The sequence below is a fragment of the Xyrauchen texanus genome, chromosome 1 (genome assembly GCF_025860055.1).
Source record: "Xyrauchen texanus isolate HMW12.3.18 chromosome 1, RBS_HiC_50CHRs, whole genome shotgun sequence".
In the NCBI taxonomy this organism is placed as follows: domain Eukaryota; kingdom Metazoa; phylum Chordata; class Actinopteri; order Cypriniformes; family Catostomidae; genus Xyrauchen; species Xyrauchen texanus.
This window is the reverse complement of record NC_068276.1, coordinates 55,932,585-55,959,278: the sequence shown is the minus strand read 5'-3', so window position 1 is coordinate 55,959,278 and position 26,694 is coordinate 55,932,585. Positions and strand designations below refer to the sequence as shown.

Below are 26,694 nucleotides of genomic sequence, written 5' to 3'. Positions count from 1 at the left end.
CCCAGGGGAGTCCTCAGCATCAGATAACCCGCCCTCCGATGCCGCGGCGAGCTCATCTGCTTCCATCGCAAGAGGGTCGGCCGACTGGCTGTGAGGCGAGACATCGCTACCTCGAGCACGGACGGGAATCAAGGAGCGTGTCGGGGCGCGGGTGGTCCGAGGGGGCGTACCCGGCGGAGCTGCACCCGCTGCCATCCCCAAAGCGCCTCCATCGCCAGCCGCATCGTCCTCAATCCCGTGGGAAGAAGGAGCGACACGGGGGGCGGCTGGAGTGGCTTGCTCACGGTTGTAAGCAAGCCGCGACCGCAACGTTGTCATGGTCATGTTCTCGCAGTGAGAACATGAACCATCCACAAACGCAGCCTCGGTGTGATCGCTACCCAGACACACGAGACAGCGCCTGTGGCCGTCGGAAGCGGAGAGCACTCTACCGCATCCAGGAACAACACAGGGACGGAAGGGCATCTTTATAAAAACGCGTCCTTAAAAGGACGTTCAACACCGCTGTGTTTTGCTCTTTTAGAGAAAATTACTCTTTTAAATAAAATCACTCTTTTAGGGAAAAAACTCGTGAGAGTTTTTAAATCTGCACTGTCGATGCGCCCAGGGGCAGGAATGCACAGCCGTGCAAACAGGAGAAAGCCGCTGTTGTCGCCGTAGAATCCAACAGCATGCAGCAGAGGGATAACAGGAACTCGGTGTGTCCACGCAGCAGTTGCAGACACGAACCATCGGCTCCGAAGAAATTTTCTGAATGAACTCCCGTATTTGCGCCGCTTAAATACCCGTATGTCCGGGGCGGGACATGCAAATACTGGTTGCCAACTCTCATTGGCCTTTTTTCATAGTCCAGAGGTGAATATCTGCGCTCAAGAGAGACCCCTAGTGTCGCTTCTCTGACACAACGTGGAGAGAGCGACAGAAGGGGAACTACATTTATTTTCTTCTTTTAATAGCTTCAGTGTAATTACCTATTTTATGTTAGTAGCTTGAAATGTAACTTAAAGAGCATCTTGACTGTAATTTATCTCTAACTACTGTAATTATTCTTTAACTTATAAGTAGCTTGTAGCATTAGAAGCTACAGTTTCAAAGTAGCTTCTCATTCCTTCCTTATCTACTTAAACATTTAAGGAGATTTTCCTTGTCACTGTGGCCTTTGGATTGCTCACTGGTGGATTTGTAAGGCAGTTTTCTTTATAAAGTGATTTTGAAACAATATAAGCAATATACAAATACATTTAATTGATTTGAAATTTTAAAGTTGTCACAAACCAAACTGAGCTCAAGATACCAAAGTCAGAGATTTCTATATGAACAAACCTTTTCCAAGTTCCTTTAAGACCAAATGATTCAGACAATGCTATCCATATTATAAGGTCTGAACTTTGAGTGTATGTCAACAATTGACTCATTTGCATCTATATTTATTCCTCCAAATACATTTCTGAAGAATCATCTAAGACAAAACTGATACTTTAATGAAGCATAACCGATAACACCATAGTTTCTTGAGCTATTAGAGAGCAACAACTGAACCAAATTATTTTCCTCTGGGTTATGGATTTCCTGTCAATTTCTCCTGTTCTCGGTAAGACATCAAAACATGGAAAAATTGCACTGTGTGGCACACACTCACAGTGCGTCAGCAGGTCTTCAGTCATCACGGTGTGCTTTCATGATGAAAACACTTTTGCTTTGGCCTGAACCAAACTCCTGCAGAGCACTGTCCCTCATCAGAGATGCCAGCGCACCTCCTGTTTCCCCTTCCCCGGTCATGACACTTTGTACGGGTCATTTATGCAATAATCACCCCTCCACGCACTGGCCGCACCCCTAGGGAGTGTAGCCTCCCTATAACCTCTCCACTTGGCACACAGATCACTCAGATCACTGATCACACTTTCCTCAGAAGATCAGAGAGAGCAGACTTCCCCAACATGGCAAGAGTCTGGATGCTGCTGCTGCTGCTTTTGAATATTTTGTTCACGTGTAGTCTATCTATGGATATCCAGTTGATCAAAGGTACGTTTTTTTATGTGTGTTGTGTATGTGTTGTTTCATTACGGTAAATAATATCTTTACGAAACTGTCTAAATATCTTGATTTTCCCAACTTTCCCTGGTTTTTAAAAATAACAACTCAATGCTTGCTGCTTTTACAAAGTTTGACTGTGAAATTTAATATTTTGTAATAAAAGGCTATGAACTATTGTATTCCATTAATTTGTCTTTCTCTCATGAACAGTGCACCCTAAGCAAGCCATCTCTGGTGTATTTGAAGCAACCCTCGGAAATGAATATGCCTTGAATGCATCAGCAGCCAGAGATATTTGCGAGCATCTAGGTGTGACTATTGCAAACAAAGCACAGGTAGTGGAGGCACAGAAGCATGGACTGGAAACATGCAGGTAAAGAAACTCATATATTTGGGCATTTCTTCAACTTGGGGCAATTTCATGTCCCAGGGGTTGAATTTTATTACAACAGATTTCAACTGAGCAGTGTACAGTATTTTTATCGGGCTTAATTTCCTATCAAGCTGTAATTTTGCCAATTTATGCATACAAATTTGTATTAGCATACATAAAACGTAATCTTTGAAATTAGTCTTAGCAAGACAAAGGAGTAAATGACAATGTGGTTGGAATTTCAATGACTTTCTGAAAAACATTTAACAAAAAAAATGACATAAATCTCCTGTGATGCATGTCCATACTGTAGGACATTGTTAGCAGACAAATAATAATTTATTGAAAAATATATTGCGAGTGTAAACAAATGTTTGTCCCGAGACTTTACTTTCTAGAAATTCACTCATTCACCCATTTGTGTTGTTTATAATGCTTAATTGTATATACAATTTAAACAGTAAATACTACAAAATTATATTTAAATTTTTAACATTTTTAATCTCAGGTTTGGCTGGATAGATGAGCAAATTGCTGTTATTCCAAGAGTTCAGGTTAAACAAAGCTGTGGCAATGGTGCAGTTGGGGTTATCGTGTGGCGTGCTGATCTCAGTAAGAAATTTGAGGTCTTTTGCTTTAATGAAACAGGTAAAGTATTACTTTATACATTTTACAAATACTTAAGTACAAATAAAATATCTTCATTGCTTTACAGTTTTTTTTTATATTTCTAGTACATTTACATGTAACCAAGGTACCATGTAACCATCAACCATATGTGTGAATTAATATTGATCAGATGTGCTCAGAAATATGTCTAGCAACAGCATTTGCAAAACTTGCCATTTACTTGTACTCAGTGCTGGGTAGTAACTGATTACATGTAATCTGGAGTATGTATTAAAATGACAAAAATCAAGTAAGCCCACTTGCAATTAGAGTAAATAACAATTTAAAATACTCTTAATCAGATTACAGTTACCTTTGTATGGATTACGTAAATGTAAACTCTGCCTCCAAAAGTTAATATCCTATCCACTTCTGCGTCAGATCTACTGAAGCATTTGAAGGTGTGCTTGCATGTTTCCTTAACTTTACATGCATATCTAATCAACTCCTGAATGCATTTTAATTGTTATTTGAATTATCCTGTGTGTCATAGAACCATTGTGTCACTATCAGTGTTGGGTGTAATGCATTACTAAGTAATGAATTACTGTATTGAAAAAAGTAAAGTAAGGGATTACTGTTCATTTTTTTAATTGGTATTGTATTACAGTAACTTCTGATGTAATTGTGTTAAATACTGTATAGATACTAGAACAATTCTATACAAAACAATAGTGAATTTAAAATAGAAATGTAAAGTCTAATGATAAAATGTATGATTTCTAATTTAACGCTGCCCCCTTAAATTCTTTGGCCAGTTCATGAATAATTTATTTGATTTTATGTGATTTATTTGAAAGAATTAAAAGAAGAGTTTCACGTCAATCCATGTATTGTTTATCTGGTCGAGATTGAGAAGATTTTTAGAAAGTAATTAGTAATAAGTAATGCAATTACTTTTCAGACAGAGTAATTAGTATAGTAATTAATTACTTTTTAGAGAAACTTACCCAACAATGCTCACTATGTATTTGGAAAGGTTTTGACCATCAAACACATCAAAATGCCCAAATCCATGTCTTTTCGTATTCACAGTCTAAACCACACATAAATGCAGAACCGATTGCATCAACATGGTAAAGATAGTTTTACTTTCACAAATTGCTTTTGTACTCGGCTTCAAAAATGTGCATGAATGTGCTTTTAAGATTTACAAATATAACTGGTCTGATCTGTTATCTCACATGGATGGCATTCATTTGTAATGCCAAAATTGCTGGAGAAAGACCACGTTTGTTACACAAGCCCTGGATAACCTGTCCATAATCCTAGAAACTCTCCCATAAGAAATGCATGTTTTTCTGCTTCTAAATATGTGTGTTGATGAATAATTCTCATCAGTTAATATGTGTGTTTGTATTTCATGACCCTTTATGGATTTTGTAATTTATTTCAGTAAAACGCAAAAACATTATATTGGTTCTCATTTTTTGATTAATTAATTATTAGTTTTTAGTTTTCTTTAATATATTTTAGCAACATTTTGTGAAAATGGTACAAGATTATCCTACTCAAATGCATATGACATTAAATGAATGAAATATAGGTGAGAGATAATCCAAAAGTAATCCAAAGGAATCAGATTAGATTACAAAAAACAGTAATCCACGAGATTACATTACAAATTATAATTTAAGTCATATAATTTGTAATCAGTACTTGATTATAATTCTGAAGTAATCTACCCAGCACTGCTTGTACTTTTAATACTTAGGTACTTTTAATATCAGTTACTTTTAATACTTTTGTCTATTGTGTTACTTTAACTTTTACTTAAGTCAATTTCCATAAAGGTATTTTTACTTTTACTTTACAACCCTGAAATATTATAAAATTCAGATAGTTTGGTTACAGATTAAAATCATACTATTTTATGACCTAATGTGAACATCTACAAAGTTATTCTCATGTCATCATTCATAACTGTTTAAAAGATTATAAGAATACATGCTTTTGGTTACTTTCAGATTTTAGTTTTTTCTGTGCACTCCTTTCCAAGTTTATGTGTCATTTGGCATCAAATCAGAACAAAGTGTTAGTGTGCCAAAGAAATGGGAAATTGTGGATATGACATCAACACAGATTTGTTTCCTATGAGTGCCACAGATGTGGTAAAAAGGAAGGAAGTGAGTTGGATGAATTGGAAAATACCTGAACAAGGCAAACGACAGAACCCCTGGGATTTGGTGCGATTGCCACATCTGTTATGTAACAATCCTAAACCGGTTCTGTTTGCAGATTTCGAGGCCCAAAATTTCGAGGCAACACATTCACCCGTTTCTCCCACATCTCAAGCTGGAGTTCATCTCAGGAAAACCCCATTTTCAAAACCATCTTCTCAATCGTCTCCTCGCCAATCTTTCCCTTCCTCTGTTCCTCCTGAACTCTCCCGCAGTCCCTCCCTAAACCAGATGGATGAAGAAAGGATACATTTGCCCATGAGTGGTACCCCAGCATCAATAGGCGGTAAGGACTTGCTATAATGATGCTAATTGTCTTATAATGTATGTACATAGAAATGCCTTGTTCATTTGAACTTTCCTGACCTACAGCTGTTCCAGTGGCACTACTGATCACAGTCACCTTTGCCGTCCTGCTTGCTGTATTTCTGGCACTTTACTATTTCAAAATGTAAGTGATGTTTTTTCTCTTCTGATGACAAAGTGCCTTATTCATTTTTAACTAATTGTTGTTTAATGTTTTGTTCAGGATTGAAACCACCTCATACATTGAGAGAGACACTCTATATACAGAATAGTACTTGAACTGTACTGGAAATAGAAACAGATGTGTTTGGTGCAGTGGTGGTGCTGTAGTGGTCTAAAGCACATAACTAGTAAACTGGTAATCAAAAGGTCACTGGTTTGATCCCCACAGCCACCACCATTGTGTCCTTGAGCAAGGCACTTAACTCCAGGTTGCTCTGAGGGGATTGTCCCTGTAATAAGTGCACTGCCAAATGCATAAATGTAAATGTTTGGTGACGTATTATGTGTTAAGTACCTACCTTTATGAAGATTGGTCTCTGTGCTACAGGAACAGACCCCGCTTGACTCTATATGATGCAGAGCAGCAGAAGGAGTACATTGAGACGGAGGTTTTGGAGCACTGTAATAAGAAAGACCTCCAGAAACCACAGGAGGAAAACCACAAGGAGGAGAAGGAGGAGGACGTTCACAACAACATCAGTGAAAGTTCTTCAGACTTAGACTGAAACTATTTCCTGATACATCACCGCCTGTGTTATTTATCAGGACATTCCACATACGATGGCTAAGACTGAAAAAAAGATGTTCTTTGTGTGTCTCATAAGTTGTAGTTCTGTAACAAAGTACAAAATGGCACAAATGTGTTTATTTATTTGTAGGCTGGATAATGATTGAAAATTATTTTTATTACATTAAATAATTAAATAACTAGGTTTGTTTTTTGGACCTTTAATTTAAATGTGTTGTTCCCTTTGCTTGAGAATGAACCTGACATTATACTTTGAAGAAAAACACCATTGGTTGCTGTCTGAATACTGAGACAACAAGTGGAATAAAACAAGTAAATTAATAATGATAATTAGCATGGAAGTACAACAACATAAACAGAACTGATTTTGTAGGTTTTGTAGGGTTCAAGCACACCACTAGATACACTTTATAGCTTGTAGATTTGTGATCATAATTATGAATAATGGCAATACAGTTGGGGGACAAGTACAGAGCATGTTCATTATAGTGAAATTCATTCAAAGGAAAGCAAACAAAATACAGGTCAGGAAAATCAAACCATTTTTAAAGCACTTTATAAAATGATTTGTAAAATATGAACATAAAGCCAAACAAAATCTATTTAAAAGGGATATTTCCCCCAAAAATGAAAATTCTCTCATCATTTATTCACCCTCATGCCATCCCAGATGTGTATGACTTTCTTTCATCTGCAGAACACAAATTAAGATTTTTAGAAGAATATCTCAGCTCTGTAGGTCCATACAATGTGCATGAATTGTGGCCAGAAATTTAAATCTCCAAAAAGCATATAAAAGGCAAATGTTGTGACTCTAGTGGTTTAATCCATGTCTTCTGAAGCTATCTAATTGGACGAGAGCAGACCAAAATGTTACTCTTGTTTCGCTATAAACCTTGACATAAGCAGTCTCCTTGGCGATCATGATTTCAAGCTCAGTTACTGTACACTTCCTATAGTGCCATCTAGTGCTTTGCGTATGCGTCAAGCCCTATGAATTGTAATCGAGCTTGAAGTCACGACAGTGCAAAGAGACTGCAATGCCAAAAATGTACAAAGAAAAAGGAGTTACATTTTGGTCTGTTCTCACCCAAAACTGATTGGATCACTTCAGATGGCACTGATTAAACCACTGGAATTGAATGGATTACTTTTATGCTGCCTTTTTGTACTTTTGGAGCATCAAAGTTTTGGTCACCATTCACTTGCATTGTATGGACCTACAGAGCTGAGATATTCTTCTGAAAATCTTCATTTGTGTTCTGCAGAGAAAAAGAAAGTCATAAAACATCTGGGATGGCATAAGGGTGAGTAAACAATGAGATAATGTTTTTTTTTTATTTTAGGTGAACTATCCCTTTAATATCAGTGAATAAAACTGCTACAGGCAACAAGACATTGTCTGTTATATCTTACTAAGTCAATTGAAGAAAAACAAGCCAGCCTCAGATAACATACACAATCTGCACTGCATCAAATACAAGTAAATACATGTGCACACATACAAATATAGTTTTGTTATGCATGCAGATTGTATGTAATGTGCTACAGGTACATTGATTGAAATTACAACCATGTGTTCAAAAGTCTATTGATTAAATCTATTAATTGATAGGACAGTGTAGAAAGGACAGGAAAAGATGGAGATTACAGGGAGGACTGACACAGGCCAGACTCAAAATTGTGTTACTGTAAGATCACACAGTGCAAAATGTCACTACCAGCTAGACCACATCTTTTAGACCACAAAGATTATTCTGTGAGGATGTGTGTGTGTGTGTGTGTGTGTGTGTGTGTGTGTGTGTGTGTGTGTGTGTGTGTGTGTGTGTGTGTATGTGTGAGCGTGTATTTATCACTTTGTGGGGACCAAATGTCCCCATAAGGATAGTAAAACCCGAAATTTTTGACCTTGTGGGGACAATTTGTCGGTCCCCATGAGGAAAACAGCTTATAAATCATACTAAATTATGTTTTTTGAAAATGTAAAAATGCAGAAAGTTTTCTGTGAGGGTTAGGTTTAGGGGTAGGGTTAGGTTTAGGGGATAGAATATAAAGTTTGTACAGTATAAAAACCATTATGTCTATGGAAAGTCCCCATAAAACATGGAAACACAACATGTGTGTTTGTGTGTGTGTGTGTGTGTGTGTGTGTGTGTGTGTGTGTGTGTGTGTGTGTGTGTGTGATGTAGCGAGCAACAGAGAGAGCGGAATGTTCCAGACATCTTTCATTATTACCACAGAAACATCTTGTCTGCCATAAATGTTTTGAAGATAGATATCCACAGGGGGGACACAATGCTATTCTAACGTACTGCAATGTGTGCCAAACCCTTCTTGAAATGCCCACTTTTAGTCTGAGACCAGCATTTGCATAAGGATACAATGGTGTTTACAGAAAGGCTTGTAGAAATGTGAGAAACAGAGCATGACTAATTTAGATCCACTGTGCATCCATTCCTATATAAAAGTACAGGCACAGAGGGTATTGCAGAGTTGTACTGGACAGCTACTGTGATCCATTGACCTCTGACTTTACTGCATCTACAAGAAAGCTGAGCTCATTACACAGCGTCTCATATCTATAGGCCATGCGGATCTGGGCTACATTGGTCCGCCGAATGTCATTCCCCTCTGGTCCATCTTTCAGGTAATTAGCTCCAAGAAAGTGCTTTTTCTCCTGTGGAAGAGGAAAGGGTGGTGGCATAAATATGACATTATTGTTGAAATTAACGTCGTTAGTTATGGTTTGAGGAGGCTGAGGATGGACAGTGCACTACCTCATGGGAAAGGCCGCTCTGCAGGACGCTGTTTCTAGCAATCTCACACACGTCACATGTGCTTAACTTCCAGAGTTGGATGGCAATAGCATACTCCTCCATTAAAGCTTCCTAGTACACATACATACAATTAATATTATATTGAACACAGAGTGGCCTCAAACATGCTTCAACATTCAAGCCATTCTCAAAATGTATGGATGCAATTGAACACTATTTGATACTTAATATCAAACCAAGTGGCATTTGCAGTATTTTAAGATAGATAGGCCAGCTCACATTTCAAGAAAAGCATTAAATAAAAAAGATGTTAGGTCTTAAATGATGAAGCAACATAGGTATATTGTTTAAAATTAAAACTGAATGTATTTGCGGACTTCTGATTGCCAAATATTAGTGGAACATATTTGTAGATTAATTAAAGTGACTGTAGTTACTCTGCTAGGACACCTGTGTGAACTTGAGAGGAACTTACTTTATTCATCCAATAATTTCATGTTTATACTGTTATTAGTATATGTCAGTCATTTTATTTTTTTAACATATTATATTATGTTTATTATTATATTTTTATATTCTTATGTTGTTATTGAATTAAATAAAATGCCTTTTTACATGTACTGTAACTTGCATGTCCAAGGAATAACATTATGCATAAATATAAATATAAAAAATATAAATAAACATAAATAAATATTAAAAAGTCTATTTGACTTAAATATATTTCAATTTAATAGAAATATTAATACAAATGTAATTAATTTTAAGATAATAAAGAACACAATTTAATATAAATGTATTCATAAAAATATATATTTATATTAAGATTATATAATATTAAAATTACATAAAATTAAAGGGATAGTTCACCCAAAAATGAAACTTCACTCATGATTTACTCACGCTCATATCATCCCAGATCTGTATGACTTGACACAAATGAAGATTGTCAGCAGAATATCTCAGCTCTGTTGGTCCACTCAGTGCAAGTGAATGCGGCTTTGAAGCTTCAAAAAGGATATAAAGGTTGCTTAAAAGTTATCCAGTGGTTTAATCCATGACTTCAGAAGTGATATGATTGGTGTGGGTGAGAAACAGATAAATATTTAAGTCCTTTTTACTATAAATTCTCTCCCTGCATAGTTGGTGGCGATATGCACGAAGAATGCGAATCTCCAAAAACAAAAGAAGAAGAATGTGAAAGTGAAAGTGAAAGTGGAGATTTATAGTAACATATTGTTCTGTTTTTCACTCACACCTATCACATCACATCACTTCTGAACACATGGATTAAACCAATGGAGTTTTATTGATTATTTATATGCTGCCTTAACGTTCTTTTTGGAGAATCGTATTTCTGGTCAACATTCACTTTCATTGTATGGACCTACAGAGCTGAGATATTCTTCTAAAAATCTTTGTGTTCTGCAGCTGAAAGAAAGTCATGCACATCTAGGATGGCATGAGGGTGAGTAAATAATGAGAGAATTCTCATTTTTGGGTGCACTATACCTTTAAGTGGCTTTTGTGAGGTCTTAGTGTGTATTAGCCTGACCTTGGTGTAGTGGAACTGCATGGGATCATCAGTGGAGAGGGACACACAGAGACCCTTGTGTAGGAACTCTCGCAATGGGTTTTTGGAGTATTCCAAGAACAGACTGTTGTTACTCAGCGGGGACATGGCAATGGGCACTTGGGCAAGATAATACAGATACTGCAGAACGGGACTCTGAAAACACACACAAATATGTTATCTATGAAGACTTCCATCTACCACTGAACATTTTTAGCAGAGACTTTAAATGAAGTTCTATTGTTCTCGACTGCGTCCATTTGCAGGTTACTGTGCAGAATCACACACACAGGCTCCATTTAATCTGGTCTCATCACTAACAAAAGTACACAGTCAAATGAAGTGGTCACAAGTACACATCTTCATTTACCTTTTGAAAAGAATCGCGGCCCTTCTAGTCATTCTGAAGAGGGATGTTTGTGAACAAACAGAGCAGCTATAAACAGGTTGCAGTTATTGAGCTTTAGGGACAGGCTAATCTACCATCATTACAGGAAATTGGCATGTTGCTTCCGAATATTCTGTAACCCTGAAAGCAAGCCTGTTCTGCTGAAATAGTGACAAGCGTCTTACCCTTTAAAAATGTTTTAGATCAATTCAAGCATTGCGCGAGCAGCCTCAGAGACACAGGTTCTGGTCCCATAGAAACCAGGAAGTAATCATGTTCACATAAACAATGGTAAGTGCGATTCAGAGGTTACTTTTTACTCTAAAATAAATTGTTTACTCCACTGACCTACTCCACTAGGTTTGGGGCTTGGGTTAGGGTTACAAAAATGTGCATTCCTGTTGACTGTATTGCATCATTTACAATTTGCAAATTGCTTTTGGCGCCACTAGAAACTGAATTTCACATGTGCCCATACATACAACAACACTTCCAGCTTCGGCCACTGGTAGCAGTGGTTAAAATTTCGGTAAGTGTAGACCAATTTCAGCAGCAGAACTTTCGACCTACTGTTGCTTATTTCAAAGTGCGATCAGTCTGAATCTACCATACCTTCTTCAGGTTTAGTCCATGAGAGATGTTGTCTGCGGTGAGGAACGCTGAAACGAGGTGGGTGATGGAACCTGCTTCTCCACAATGTGGACGAAACTGAAAGGTGCTAAGGCCACGTTCGCTGTGAGAATATATAAATACACAACACAAGATGATGTCATCATTTAGTTTTTATGTACAGTATTTCACAGGCTGTTTCTCAGTTGTAATTGTATGTGTGTGTTCTGCTGATACAGTTGGTATAGATGTCATGATGCATTGCAGAATACTCGCAACTGGAAACTATTTTTCCTTCCAGTATTTATTCAAGGACCTTCAAAAACTGAGTTTAGAGTCAAAACTCTTTATTGCAAGAAAAATAACCCCTGTCTGCTGTCCACTTGTCTGGGGAGTCTGTCTGCTTTAGTTCCATAATTTTCCCTGTTCTTATGGGATATTATGTAGCCTCTCCCTACACCCAATGGAATTGAACAGTGGAACAGAATCAGATATTATGGAGCACGTACGTCCTGAGATTGTTGAGCACCATTATGTTGGCGTACATATGGAAGAGGTAGTAGCTATAAGGTGGGTTGTCATCTGTTGTCCACTGCTCAGGCTTGGGGCTCTTATAGGAGAACATGTGATCGCTGTGCTTGGATTCATCATCCACACTGTCAAAGCCAGTCACCTGAGAGAAAGGGGACATCACTGACATGAGCCTTTAGTTAAGTGTGACTGTTAAGAATCCCTTTGATCTAAATTATTCACTTGAATTATTCCCTGAGATTTCAAGTAATGGATGCATCTTTCAATAATCTTTCAATCAAGTATAATGCAGGGCCGTAAACACAATATACATTGAGGGGGACAAGTCCCCAAAATAATCAGATATGGACAGAATGCCCCCTATACACTTTACTGTGCTCAGTAGTCTAACACCGCTCGTCAATGTCATACGAGATCAAATCAATGAAGGCGGGACTCAAATTTAAGAAGCTGAGCGGGAACCTTGTGGATTATTCCAGCACCACGCATCAGCAAGAAGTTCAGGTTACAGGTTAAGAGTGTTTGTGTCGTGAGATTTAAGTATCTAACTAAATATGCAATATTTGACCACTGTTTTATGATTGAAATGTTGTACTGACCGACATTCATTTCCAAGGGTTCAAACTTTTCACCATTTGGCCGAAATTCGCCGTTTTTAATAAAAAAAACAATATGTCACGTACGGCATGTGATTCGTATGTCATTCATCATTTTGAATGTGAAAACATTAACGGAACCGTTTTCAGCATATCAGGCTGTGACGAGGAGGAGGGCAAATTGGGCTAATCAGCCGAGGAGCGTGGCAGTTCGGGAGAGAGAGACTGAGAGAGCCACATGCATCTGCCATGTGTGTGTTTCTCTCCAGAACTGCCATGTTCCACTGGACTTATCCCTCTCTTTGGCTGATTAGCTCAATTGGCCCTCCACCTCATCACACAGGCATTAAGGAGCAATATGTAACATTGACATAAAGCATTTAAAATGGGTACTGCAGTCCAAATTCAAAATATTGGAGAGAGATGTTCCCCCCGCCCCCTCCTACCCAGACTTGAAGCTCACACGGGTCGACAGGTTGAGGACACGCAACAGGAACGAGCAAACTGACAATGGCAAGCGACAAGGCTTACAATGTAAAATTATCAGCTAATTTATACATTTACAATGTTTTAATTGTTAGCAATTATAAACCAGCTCATGTGGATTTTTTATAACTCTGTCAATATTAGCTAGATGTATTGCTGGCTTCTATGGCTACAGTGCGCTGTGTTTGCTGCTAACTTGTTTCAAATCTGGCAACCCGGGTGTCAAAATACTATTGGGAAATGTGCAGTGGGCGGGATCACACAGGCCAAAACTCAAACAGAAATTCCGGCCCGGAAGGGACATTTCAAAGTAGAATATACTGGCTGTAGCATTGTTTTCGGAGAAGCCAGTATTTCAACTTAGCATGTTTCATAAATCTCTAATAACATATTATGATAGTTTTATGCTTTAGTTTAAGGAATTAAACGAATGTGGTTATCTGGTAAGTTTCTGAAGTAACTTTTTAGAAAATTCACTCGATATTGTCTTAGAAAATGATCTATACCACAAAGTAGAGCTTTATCACCCTCATATTAAAACTAGAACATGGAGAGACTTGTGGACATGTGGCTTCAATTGAGTTTTTAGGTTGTGACAAGGACAGTGTCATATATTTTTAATGCAAATATTATTAGGTAATAATTTTAAATCAATTTAAGATTTTCTAAATCATTTCTTTAAGTCTTTCATTCAGAATTTTGTACAGCGTCTTCTTTAAAATACATTTTTATTTAGAGGATGAGCCACCAAAAATGGAAAATGTACTAAAAATCTTTGTTTGTGTTCTGCAGAAGAAAGGAAGTCATACACATCTAGGATGGCATGAGGGTGAGTAAATGATGATAGAATTTTCATTTTTGGGTGAACCATCCCTTTAAGTTAAGAGTAGATTGGTCCTTGGGAAACTGCAGGTTCAACGTAGCTTTCCCAATACTGATAATAAATAGTAGATTTAATGTTAATAAAATGTAATTGTTTATAAATGATATCAATGTAAATTGTTAATATTGGATTTATTTTATTTTATTCAGCATTGGCATTTCTTTTACAATCTCACAAATCAAAGTATCGCAACCCTGATCTAGCAGATCAGATTATGTTGTACTTACATGTTTTAGAAATACATGGAGCTCTTTGTGCTTCTGAGGATTCACCGTGGCCTCAAACAGAGGAAGGAAAATGTTCTCGAGCATCTTGGCAAAATTGGGAATCAACTTGCGTGACTTGAAAATGTCACTGAAAGAAATAAGCAAAGAACACATCTGTAAAAACAAGCCATAACCTCTTCAATTACTAACTTTTGAAGATATTTACAATTAACATAGAAACAGTACTTACTATATTCTAGGCACCTGAATGATCCAGCGCATGTTTGGAGAGTACACTTTGTGCTGAATGAACCAATGGGAGAGGCTTTCCCACTCCTCAGGTGAACGGCCATAAATGGACAGTCGCGGTTCAGTATGCTGATATTTACTCTCCTCCAGATCATGTGCTACTTCCTGAGACAAAGAGACACGCAAGACTATATTGATAAATATAAGAGTGCCTTTTGAACTGTATTTGGGCAAATGAAGTTGTCGTGTTTTGGTAAAACGACTGTACCTTGATCAAGCGAGCAAAATACTCGCCATCGATGTAGTTGTCAGTCTTCAGGTAGATTTCCCGTAACTCACTAGCTCCTACTGGATTATATTTCGAGTTGAATTTGTCAAAGCGATGAAATGTTTGCCTGCCCTGTGAATATACTGAAAATGAAGCGACACAAACCACCAGCAAGCTCTTGGGTGGTAAACATAAAAACAGATGAATATTACTTACGGCATGAACATCTAAGGAGTCTACAGTAAGGTCATAAGGGTCCATGTGCAAGTTGTTAAACACTTCTTTGAGAGTTAGTTTCAGCCCTGACTTCTCCAGTACAACCCTCTCTGCATCCGTTTTATAGCTGGTTTGGATGAAATTGAGCAGATGTTTCTGGCTCATGCATGCTGCTGCATGGATATGTGTGTCGACCTGTGAATGGACACATGAAAACTAGTTTACATTAGACAATAAGCAAAAAAACACATTCTCGAATACCCTTGTGTGTATGGAATCATACCTTTCTGACATTGTAGAAGTCTCTATGGGGGACGCCCTTGAGTTCCTTGAGTTCTGCCATTTCATTGAGCATTTCATGCAAGTAAAACTTTGACCCAAGGAAGTTTAGTCGTCTATGGCAGTAGGTCTTACTTTTTAAAGGGGGAAAAGCCAAAGACAAATTTCCATGTGAGTGGACAAATGAATTCAATTATTTGTTATTTTGTTATGAATGCCAGGGTAAAATAACATAAATAAAATAATAATGATTTATGAATAATATCATAAATTTATGATAAGGGTGAGGAGCTCAGTCATCAGTGAGGAGCTCGGAGTAGAGCTGCTGCTCCTTTGCGTCGAAAGGAGTCAGTTGAGGTGGTTTGGGCATCTGGTAAGGATGCCACCTGGCCGCCTCCCTAGGGAGGTGTTTCAGGCACGTCCAGCTGGGAGGAGGCCTCGGGGAAGACCCAGGATTAGGTGGAGAGATTACATCTCCACACTGGCCTGGGAACGCCTCGGGGGTCCCCCAGTCAGAGCTGGTTAATGTGGCTCGGAATAGGGAAGTTTGGGGCCCCTGCTGGACCAGCTGCCCCCATGACCCGACTTCGGATAAGCGGTTGAAGATGGATGGATCATAAATTTACTCTTAATGATTTAAAAAAATGTAAATGCAAAAACGACACGTCATGGTGTGAAATGGGTCCATACAGAACAATTTCACCATAGCATTTAATTTAATTTAATTAGATTTTTATTTTATTTTAATTTAATAAAAAACAAAAAAAAAATATTTTAATTTAATATAATAATAAAATAAAAAATTATACATTCAGCTTTACATCTCAGAATTCTCAGAATATAAATTGCATCTTCAAGAATACACATATGGGGAACTGGTTGACGCTGTGGTGATATTGGTATGTGTGGACCCATTTCACACTGTGATGTGTCGTTTTTATATTTTCCATTTTAAATCATTAAGAGTACATTTATGATATTATTCTTTTTGTTTTTTTACCTTGACATTCATAAAAAATTAAAAATAAATAGCCAACACTTCAGTGGGGTTTTCAAATACAGCTGCTGGGAGACTGCCAGTAAATTTGACATATTTCTCTCTCATGACTGCCCTAATCCAATGCTTTCTTTATGTTATGTTTTGTCCTCTTTTGAAAAGCCTCTGAAACATAACAATTGATTTTTTGATTTTGCTGTTGGAGCGAATGGGAATACAAAAATAATATTTAATGTGGCCTCCCATTCACTGCTATAGATGTTTAGCTATCGTTAACAAACCCTGAAATTTGAAAAGGATCCACTAGCCACTTACGTGGGCCCATCAGCTATCATGGCAAGCACATGACTCATGTCAATAGCAAATGTTTCCAGGTCTGGGTAAGGCAGACAGTGTGGGTTGTCCATTCTCAGAGCTTCAGTGTTTTCATATACATAAATAATGCCATCCTTTATCTTCATCTGATAGTTGAGGTCCTCTGGAATATTCTCCATGCTGTAAGGGTCCTCCCCTTCACCTGGGCGGGGGCAGATATCTTTAGAGAGAAGATGAGTTCACAGAAAAAAAATGTGGGTTATTTATGCTGGTTAATGCTGGTCTGGTTCTGGTCTAGCTGGCTGAACATGTTTTTTTCTGGTGAAGCTGGTTGGCCATGGATCAAACCAAAGTAGCATCCCATGCTGGCGACCTATCATCTATAACACAACACAAGTCTATCAAGTTTTTTTTCCATTCTAGCACAACATATTAAAGTATGTTTTAGATCTGCTACAAATAACTCATTTCAGCTCTCATGTCTTCTAAAATTAGTTTCATGTTGAATTCTTGGGAAAGGGCTTCAGGCAGCAAAAATAGTCTGAAATTCTTGTAAACAGACGTTCCACTGAAATGTTTAGAGGGCCAAAAATAAGTCTAGAGAGATCATTGTCTCTATGTCAAGTATGGGTATGAGCTCCAAACAAATACTGATGTACCTGGAAGAACTTCATCTTCTTCTCTCCACCTTTCATTTGCAGCACTACGTAGGAACTGTGCAGTGGCCCGAGGGAAGTGGTGATATGCCAGTTTTGAGTATTTTTCTCGAATAAAGAGAGCTTTTAGGAGACTTTTAGCTGCTTGCTCGTAGTCCTCAACTGTAATCTGCAAGTGAACAGTGATTGTGAAATAGTACAAACATAATTCTGTGTAGTTGACAATTACATACATACGCTTTAGCGCTGAAGCATACACTCAAGAGAAATGGTGACCAGTCACAGCACATACAGTACAATATACAATTTACACTCCTTATACATTAACATACATTTTCCATTTTCATTTTCAAAGTCTTAATCAAGTCTTGATCACCAGCTTTGAAAAATGTTGGGGAGTTTACCTTTCAACAAATTATCAGAGAAAGTAGTAAAGATTGGTTCATCTTAATAATACAAACCCCAGCACAGTAGTCTCCACTGATGGTGACTCTTTGGTACTCAGGGACGTTTTGGGAGATGGAGGAGCAGGTAGAGGCAGGGGACATAAGAGGGGCCACCTCACCCCGGACACTATCCGTATGTAGTGGGATTTGCAGTGACATAGACTGAGATCGAATAATCTTTAAACTCTTCTTCCTATGAAGGATTAAAATGAAGGTGGATCAAACTAAATAATAAATTAAATATTTTTTAGTACACAAAAACAGTTTCTGATGGCAGCTGGCGTAACACATAGATGGTCCAAACTGGTCATTAGCTGGTCCAATCTGGTCCAGATGGTCGATCAATCTGGTAGACCATTTTGGTCATTTTGGTAAACATTTACATGAATTCATTAGAAATTTATTAGAAATTTGATTTGTGCAAGCAGACCGCTTAGAAGCAGTAACAAACCAGCTACCATGTTCCACAAACCAGCCTGACCGTACAATCTAGTTATTAACGTTTATTATTATCTGATCCAAACTGGTCTAGATGATTGATCAGCTGGACTATAAGTTGGTGGACCTGGTTTCAACCTCATAGACCATTTTGGACAAACAGGTTAGAGATGGTAGACCACCTTGGACCAGCAACAAACCAGTTATAAATGAACAATTCAGCTTGACCCCTTAAACTGGCATAATATGGTCACTCATGTTATTACCTTGGTCAATGCTGGTCTAGATAGAGGATCAGCTGAACAATTAGCTGGTGGACCTGGTTTTGACCTTGTAAACCATCTTGGTCAAGCTGGTTAAAGATGATAGACCACTTTTGGCCTGTAACGAACCTTGCTACCATGTTCCACAAACCCTTTTGACCAATTTAAACTAGTATGGTCATTTATGGTTAATACGTTAGCTGGTCCAAGCTGGTTTAGGTAGCTGATCAGATGGATAACAAGCTAGTGGACCTGGTTTAGACCTTGTAGACATCTCGGTAAGGCTGATTAAACATGATAGACCACTTCGGACCACTAAAAATCAGCTACCATGTTCCTTTAAAAAAATCTATTTATGCCAGAACTTTCAAGTATGTATCTTAGTTCAGTGTGCGGACAGCATTTAGAGTTTTTTCCAAAAATGAGCTTGACCACCTTTGGTTGATATGACCTGATTGTCAAGCAAGATGAAGCTACTAATAACATCAGCTGATACTAACCTCTTGGCACTTTCCACTGACTGTTGTTCAGCCAATTCTCTGAGGAGCTCCCTCTGTTTGGCCTCCTGCAGGCCGATAGGACAGTCCTCGGGGACGGTGTACGTAGACAGGACATTTTTAGTGTCCTCTTCCTTTAGCGCTGAAGCATACACCTTCTCTGCTAGCAGACGAACTTCCTCATCCACATCACTCAAAGCAATCTTAGGGAACTGCCATGGCATATCTGTACAGGGACATGTTTAGAAAGAACACATTCACATTTAGTTACTGAATTCATAAAACATCTCTCAAACCCTACACTGCAAAAAATATTAAGACAAAAATATTACCAGTGATAACATCTAAACATCCTGAAAAGGGTTAGTTCACCCAAAAATTATAATTTTCTCATCATTCATTCTCCCTCATGATATTCCAGGTGTATGACTTTCTTTCTGAAAAGTATGAAAAATATCTTATCTCAGTAAGTGGATGTTGATCATACTTTTGAAGCTCCAAAAAGAACAGACAGTCAGCATAAACATCAACCATCATGGATGGATTGGGAAGAGAAATCGGGGGGTGTTCACTGTCCTTTTCTGCATATCACATGCATAACAAGGTGGCTCATTTATCACATCCAAATGTAAACACCCGCATGCATGCACTGTTTATGTTTGAATAGGAGGAACGCTGTACAGGAGCTTTGGTTTTGGTTTAGATCTGTATTTTTATCTGATTGTTTTACCCAATGGTGCATTTGTGTGCTTATCCTGGATGTCTTAACCAAAAGAAGAATGTGAGATTATGTCCGTAACATGCCAATGTGAATTCGTCACACGAGAGACCACGAGATCTCAGCACTCTTGTGAATGTGTATACTGCTGCTGACCGGAAGCGATGGTTTATAGTTAAAAAGTACATAAATATTTATCTTTTTCACACCAAAAGCAATCGTATCGCTTTAGAAGACATTCATTTAACCACTGGAGTTGTTTGCATGACGTTTTTGCTGACTGTCTGTTATTTTTGGAGCTTCAAATGTCTGATCACCAACCACTGGCATTTGAAGGACCTACTGAGCGGAGATATTTTTCTGTTTTTTTTTTAGATGTATTCTGCTGAAAAAATAAAGACCTACACACCTGGGATATCATGGGGGTGAGTATTTAATGAGATTATTTTAATTTTCCAATGGGGTAAAATAAATTAACCCCAATAAATTAAGCTAATATGTCTTCTGCCACAGGCACAAAACATTTTATTATATATCTTATATCAGTTTGCTTGTTATGTAAATCTATAATTTTTTAATTCAAATTCTGTTATTTACTCATACTTAAGTCATTCCAAACATGTAGGACTTACTTCAGTGGAACATGAAGAGAAATTGTGAAGAATGTTGACACTGTTTTTTCCATGCAATGAAAGTAAATGGTGACTGAGGCTTTCGGTACCTATCTAACAGTCTCCATAATATTTTGCGTTCCATGAATGAAAGTCATAGGGTTTTGAAGGAGGATCAGTGCTGTAAATGATGGCAGAATTTATTTATTTATTTATTTTTATTTTAAGTAACTATACTTTTTAGGAAGTTCAGATATAAGACTGCGTAAAGACAATTAAATTATTTTATTTTATTATTTTTTTTTTTTTGCAGTGTATGTCATCGGTTCAATAAGCACGTAATGTTACATACAAACTTTGAGTGTCCAAAAATTTTGTACTAGTCCCACAGTTGCTATCGAGACTCTAAACATTGCCGTTACATGGACAGGCCTTTGATTTATGTTTCATAACTCTAATCAACACACTAGCTGTAAATAGTCCTAGGATGCCTTATGCGTTGAGGCCATTCTTTCTGGCCTGGAAAGTCAGTCACTAGGCCAGTCCAGTGCACAGCTGCAGACATGCTGCCCTATAAAGACAGTTCTGTCCGTGTGAGGACAGATCAAGTGTCTGAGCCCTGGGTGGGACTTGATCCATTTTCCCTCAGGAGTAAGGAACAAGGTCCACAACTGCAACATCAAAAGATATCCTGGGCAAGAACCAAGCCCTTATATCCTTTGTGTCAACATTTCCTAACAGCTGTGTAACCATATCTCATGAAAATTAGACGACTGGCAACATTTAAACATGATGAATGATATTAAACGGTTCATTACATGTATCCCTGCAGTTCAGATGTTAAATGACCACCGTGTGGCGCTAAAAGCGAGTTTGATTTTCTCCATAACAGATGTGGTTTATAAGGTTCATGCCTTAAGTTTTAAATCAACAAAACCTACCTCCCTACCCAAAACCTAACCAATAGTGTCATAAAAAGCAAATGTGACATGAAAAACATAATTGCTAAAGCAACCACGTCATTCTGTGGTGCTTCTAAGACAATTTCAGCTCACGTGCCGCTTACATGTTCTTCAGGTCCTTTGCTTCAAGTGCAATGCTCTGTCAGTTGAGCTATTGCACAATTTTATCAAACTTGAACAAGCTTTTACATGTCGTTGGTTATGTAATACAAACCTTAAATGTACAGAGATTTGTACACAGGCGTTATTTGCACATGTCACACAGTGTGGCTATTTGCAATCCAACAATATATTGGAAACAGAAATTTAAGATAAACTGCTTTGTAAGTATCACTGCAGTGGAATGGGGCATAACCCAGATGCAATTATGCTGCAAATATGCCTTTTGGTGCAGGTGAACCGGGTTCGAATCTCCCTTTGTCCCACTCTTTTTCCCCATTTCCCCCATTAATTTTTTTAATAATACTTATAATAATGAATAAAAATTTATATAAATGTAGTTTTACTAGTTATATTGTTTTTACTAGTTATATTGTAGTAACCATGTTTTTTGGTGGAAGCCATACTTTTAATGCAATTAACTACAGTAATACGGTGTTAGCATAACTATGTTTAATTTTGTGCTTACTATGAGTTTACTACAAAATACCATGGCTAATTTTTGGAAAGGAAGGTTAAGGTTAGGTTTAGGGGTAGGGGTAGGGGTTGGTGCAGGATGTCTGTAGCACTCTAAATAAACACAATAAACATGCTGCAGTTATGCCTCTATACCGCATATTAGTATTTAATTAGGGGTATTTTCCACTATTTGTACCAGGGATGGGGTGCAAACAATACTTGCCACTAATTGCACTGTGGTGTAAATAGCAATAGCAAATAGCAAGTGTTTATGAACTAATTATCTGCCCTTTTACTCATGATTTGTGAAAGTGAATAAAAGTAATTGACACTACAATTACTGATTCTGAATTGAGCACACTCAACTCCTTTAACTGGCCATTGTGACCTGACATGCTCAGCTGTGCGACTGCTCCCATTCTTACCTTCAGCCCCCGTCACGGCCATCTCAGCTCCAGCAGTTCTCAGCGGTCACAATATAAAACGTGGGTATGTGTTTGCGTGTGTACATGTATGATGTGGCCAGGTCCATTCGCACTCTGAGATAATGTTGCTGACTGACTGCAGTTTTGTTTTCTTGAGTGTCTCTCTCTCTCTGTCTCTCTCTCTCTCTCTCTCTCTCTCTCTCTATTTTAAGAGGCCAAAAGTCTCACGTCCACCGCTGTACTAATCCTTTAAATATGTCACAGTCGCCTGTCAACAAAACAGCCGAGAAACACTTATAAACAAGGCTTCAATCAGTCCACCCAAACTATCTCATGGGTACATACAAACACAAGTGTCCCCCACACCTCACAACCCCCTAAAAATCCAGTATTACATCCTCATAAATCCCCAAAGTTGAGCTCCACAATGCACCAGCTCATGTGTGCTGATTATGTGGCCAAGAGAGGGCAGCTCCTCTGACTGATGGCTCCCGCATCCCTCTAATCCTAGCTCGACCTTGCTTTGAGCACGTATCATTTCAGTCCCAGATAAACAATCTTGCTGGCCAATACCAGAGCTCTGCAAGGGGCATCATGTCACTAAATCCAGAGGTAATCGCCTCTGAAACTGAAACCTCTCTCTTACCTCAGAGCTTACACTGGGTGAAGATAGAAACCATGCTGTTGGTGTTGTCCCAGAGCACAGCAGCTTGCTAAGCATCTATTTGTATCCCATCAATTTGAAGATTACAATAAACAGACTCTCTCTGCCGTTGTCTCCCCAGAAACACAGAGATTGTTTGAAGCATATGATATGAGTTATTGACACAAGCACACCCTGATATGGAAAGCAGACGGTAAAAAACTTGGTGACAGAGGGAAAGCTTAGGGGTTTACCTGATCTGACTGCTGTCCTTTATGTTCCTGTAACAGCTGCTTTTATCTTACACCTTATCCAGGAGTTTCAACAGCAGAACCTGTTCAACTCTCTCTGCCAGAGCCAGTGCAGCAGTCAGCCTGACCTGAAGCGTCGCGGTCACGTGGATGCGTCACAAGCCTGGTGATGTGTGGGTATTATTACAGGCCGTCTGGACAGGGCTGGGGGGGGTGGGGGTGAACTGGAAGTGGATTTGTCAAGAAGGAGCTAAGGTGCAGCTTGAATATCTCTCCTTCTCTTCTGCTCTGTGTAATCGATCTCTTGGTCGTGTGGCTGAGGGATTTGAGAGTCTTTGTGGTGTAAAGCTTTATGTGAGATTAATGTGGTGCAGCTAGGTCTTAATGGCTTAAGCCCAGGGTTGATATGGATATGAAAAGCTAAATTAAAGCAGAATCTGCAATATAATCTGTGCATGTCTTTTTGAATGCATAAAGAGTCTGTATATGCTTGTGTAAATAATAAATGACTACCACTCTGTTTCCTTGCACCAGAGGGTCTAATTGACTGATTGACAAAGGTACTTTGGTCAGCAGCCTCTGTACATATTTCACCTAAAACCAGAGAATGGACAGAATGAGACAAGTCACGTGTACTTATGAATAGGAGAAATCGTAATGCTTTAAATGGCAGCTCTTGGACTGAATGTCCAGCTTTATATCTTTATAGTGTGGAAATTTTACATGGATTTATTTGGAGAAAAGTCCATTTAAGGACTAAAAAAACACATTTACTAACATGACTTATAGTTTAATGAAACTTGTTACAACATATGCTAAGTGACACGATAGCACTGGCTTCCATGTAAATCTGAGTTTTTGTCTTAACCAGCCACGACTGCAATAATCGACAAGCTGCAGGACATTTTGTCATTCACCTGGTTACTGTTTCTTTGGCATTGCTTTAGGTAACCCTTCCCACTCATTTGTCCAAAGTCCTGTTCCTCATGTAGGGTTCACACATCCTCCGTGAGCGGGGCGTGAGCGGCGCGTTTTCATTTTTGCACCCATATTAACAGATGACACCATTTACACTGCAAGCGTGAGTCGTGAGTTGACACATCCCAGAAGTGCCCCAAACGTGCCAGTGAGCAGATAGTTTCGGCCTTGAGCCTATTGTTGCCACGCGGCTCACGCTGAGCTCAGCGGCATTGGGTGCAGTACAACACTAAAATAATCCGAAATTATTGAAAAGCCACAAAAGCAAACCGAATCAATAGTACACTACTGTAAAGGGATCAATGGAAAGGAGGAGGCGAGAACCAGCTTTTCAGCATAAATAATATTTTAATAATAAACTGAAGCACACAAACATAAACACACACATGTTAACTCCGTTAACGATCTCTCTCTCCCGCACGATTCTCTGCAGTCGCCCTTTATCCCTCTCAAAGGCTTGATTAGCCTAATACGGGACTGGGTGTGTAGGATCACGACCCGGCCCCACCCTCCGCCCTGCCACAACTACAATTATATGTCTGCAAGCAAATAAACTCAATAAAATAACTTAATAAAGGAAAGAATTAATAAACTGTCAGACCTTTTGCCATTCTGTGTATATAGGTGTACAGTATAGACACTAACCAATCACAACCAAGTATGCTAATAAAGATGAAGTGCACATGATTGCCCCCTGTTGTCCTTGAAGCACCAATAACCAATAATCTTATTTGGACCATATTAAAGAAAACATTTGCCATAGGACCCCATAGATAACTTTATTTTCTAAGCAGAGGTGCTGCTGTTTCTCGCGGAAGAGATGCGGCCAATGTGAACGTCCAATGCTCATGTACCGCTCACGGAGGATGTGTGAACCCGGGGTCATTATTGTATATTAAACATCAACTAGTCAGGTAAAGTCAAGACAAACTTTGATGTTGCTTTGTCTGAAAGTTTAAACTTCTTTTAAAAGTTTGATGGATATACATTTGAATGGATAGACATCACAGTGAGACAAACAGCCAGCTTGCTAGCTAGATAGTCAGAAAAGACTGTCACAAAGATAGTCAGATAAACAGTCAGATGGATAGACAGAAGAGAGAGAGAGAGAGACAGAGAAAAGAGAGCATCTTAACGGTGCTGTAAGCGATTTTTAATGAAATGACAGACCATTGAAAGTCCCTATTCCCTGAAAGATATCAATGAAATAGGTGCAATGAAATGTACCACCTGTCTCGGTGAAAGGTGCAAGTGTCTGTAAACAGAGAGAACATTGGCCGTGAGCCGTGGTCAGTTTGACGGTGTCAATAAATGGTAAGTTTGAGAATGCTATTTTGCAACTGTTGCTTTTTGCTATGTGATGGTTTGGAACTGTTAAAATTATTTAAAGCACCTTTAAAGCATAATTAATGGTATTTTGTGGGTTTGTTTACGTTTGAACTTTGTGAGTTCACGCATCTCCACATGAAATCCGTGAAGGGAAGTCTTTTTTCGCCATGAGAAGTACTTCACGTGAAATTCACAATCGTGAATTTTCTGTTCAAATTCTGTTAACATTTACTCACCCTTATGTAGTGACTGAGGCTAACACTCATAAGCTATTAACCATGAAGAAGAAAAAACTGTGAAACTCATGTTTCATTGATGTTTCACTATGTCACATCTGAATCTTTGTTTTAGCTTTTTAGTACTGTTTTAGTACGTTTCTAACAAATACTGTCATTTGAATTGAAGGCAAAAAATTTGGTATTAGTATTTATTAGCAATATTAAAAACAAGAAATATGAGACAGTGTCTAGCTGCAGGATTGGGGGAGAGAGAGAGAGAGAGAGAGAGAGAGAGAGAGAGAGAGAGAGAGAGAGAGAGAGAGAGAGTGAGAGAGTTAATGACTCACCCTTGCCTAAACATGGGCTGGAGAGCTCTTTCACTATGGGCGTCTGCAGTCTTCGCATCATATCCTGTGTTCTGGCCTGGCAAGTGAGAGGACACAACAGCACATGCAACACTTGGACAAGACATGGGAGCAAAAGAAGGAAAGAATTGGCTGGTTTATTCTTACATTAACATTTTTGAATGATATATAGAGTAGCAGCTATCTGAAAATCTTTTGAGTTGCAAGCAATACAAGAACAGACGGCTTAATTCTTTTTTTCTTTTCTTTTTCAATAGAAACTACACCACTTTGACTTTTAAAGAATAAAAGTATGATATATTATTACAAAAAAATAATATGAAGGTCCAAGTATGTGCTTCATTGAGGCATATAAAAATATCCATTTATAATCTGATGCTAAAGCACTTACCCAGCCTCAGGTCATCCAGAATCTGTGTCCTCTTTGCAGCCTCACTTATAAACCTATGAAGTTCTCCCAGGAATGGGAGGGTGCCAGAACTGACATCTTGCTCAGTTCTGCCTCCCAGCGATGTTGGAGAAACGACACATGTCGACACTCAATTTTGTATTTTTTATTTATTTATTATTATTTTTTTCATGCCCAA

General features: G+C 38.4%; 2 protein-coding genes across 5 annotated transcripts; one reads left to right on the top strand and one right to left on the bottom strand.

The window, feature by feature from the left end:
• Nucleotides 1–1,865: 1,865 nt before the first annotated feature.
• lyve1a (lymphatic vessel endothelial hyaluronic receptor 1a) lies at nt 1,866–6,520 on the top strand. The gene is made up of 6 exons (XM_052131245.1): nt 1,866–2,025; nt 2,248–2,410; nt 2,919–3,058; nt 5,318–5,545; nt 5,632–5,710; nt 6,116–6,520. The coding sequence occupies exons 1-6, from the start codon at nt 1,941–1,943 to the stop codon at nt 6,291–6,293; spliced, it is 873 nt and encodes a 290-aa protein (XP_051987205.1). The 5' UTR covers nt 1,866–1,940; the 3' UTR covers nt 6,294–6,520.
• Nucleotides 6,521–6,653: 133 nt separating this feature from the next.
• Nucleotides 6,654–26,535, bottom strand: LOC127647072 (AMP deaminase 3-like). Of its 4 annotated transcripts, none has more exons than XM_052131164.1 (16): nt 26,499–26,535; nt 26,090–26,165; nt 18,993–19,215; nt 17,807–17,984; nt 17,349–17,514; nt 16,690–16,909; nt 15,382–15,511; nt 15,099–15,293; nt 14,883–15,014; nt 14,616–14,779; nt 14,387–14,513; nt 12,173–12,336; nt 11,667–11,787; nt 10,649–10,822; nt 9,094–9,204; nt 6,654–8,993 (listed from the first exon to the last, which is right to left on the bottom strand). In XM_052131164.1, the coding sequence occupies exons 2-16, from the start codon at nt 26,148–26,150 to the stop codon at nt 8,823–8,825; spliced, it is 2,337 nt and encodes a 778-aa protein (XP_051987124.1). In that variant the 5' UTR covers nt 26,151–26,165; nt 26,499–26,535; the 3' UTR covers nt 6,654–8,822. The 4 variants fall into 4 exon arrangements, with proteins under 4 accessions (XP_051987124.1, XP_051987139.1, XP_051987115.1 ...); XM_052131179.1 differs by lacking the exon at nt 26,499–26,535 and adding an exon at nt 23,221–23,811 and having other exon boundaries at nt 26,090–26,206; XM_052131155.1 differs by lacking the exon at nt 26,499–26,535 and having other exon boundaries at nt 26,090–26,184.
• Between the last annotated feature and the right edge of the window lie 159 nt (nt 26,536–26,694).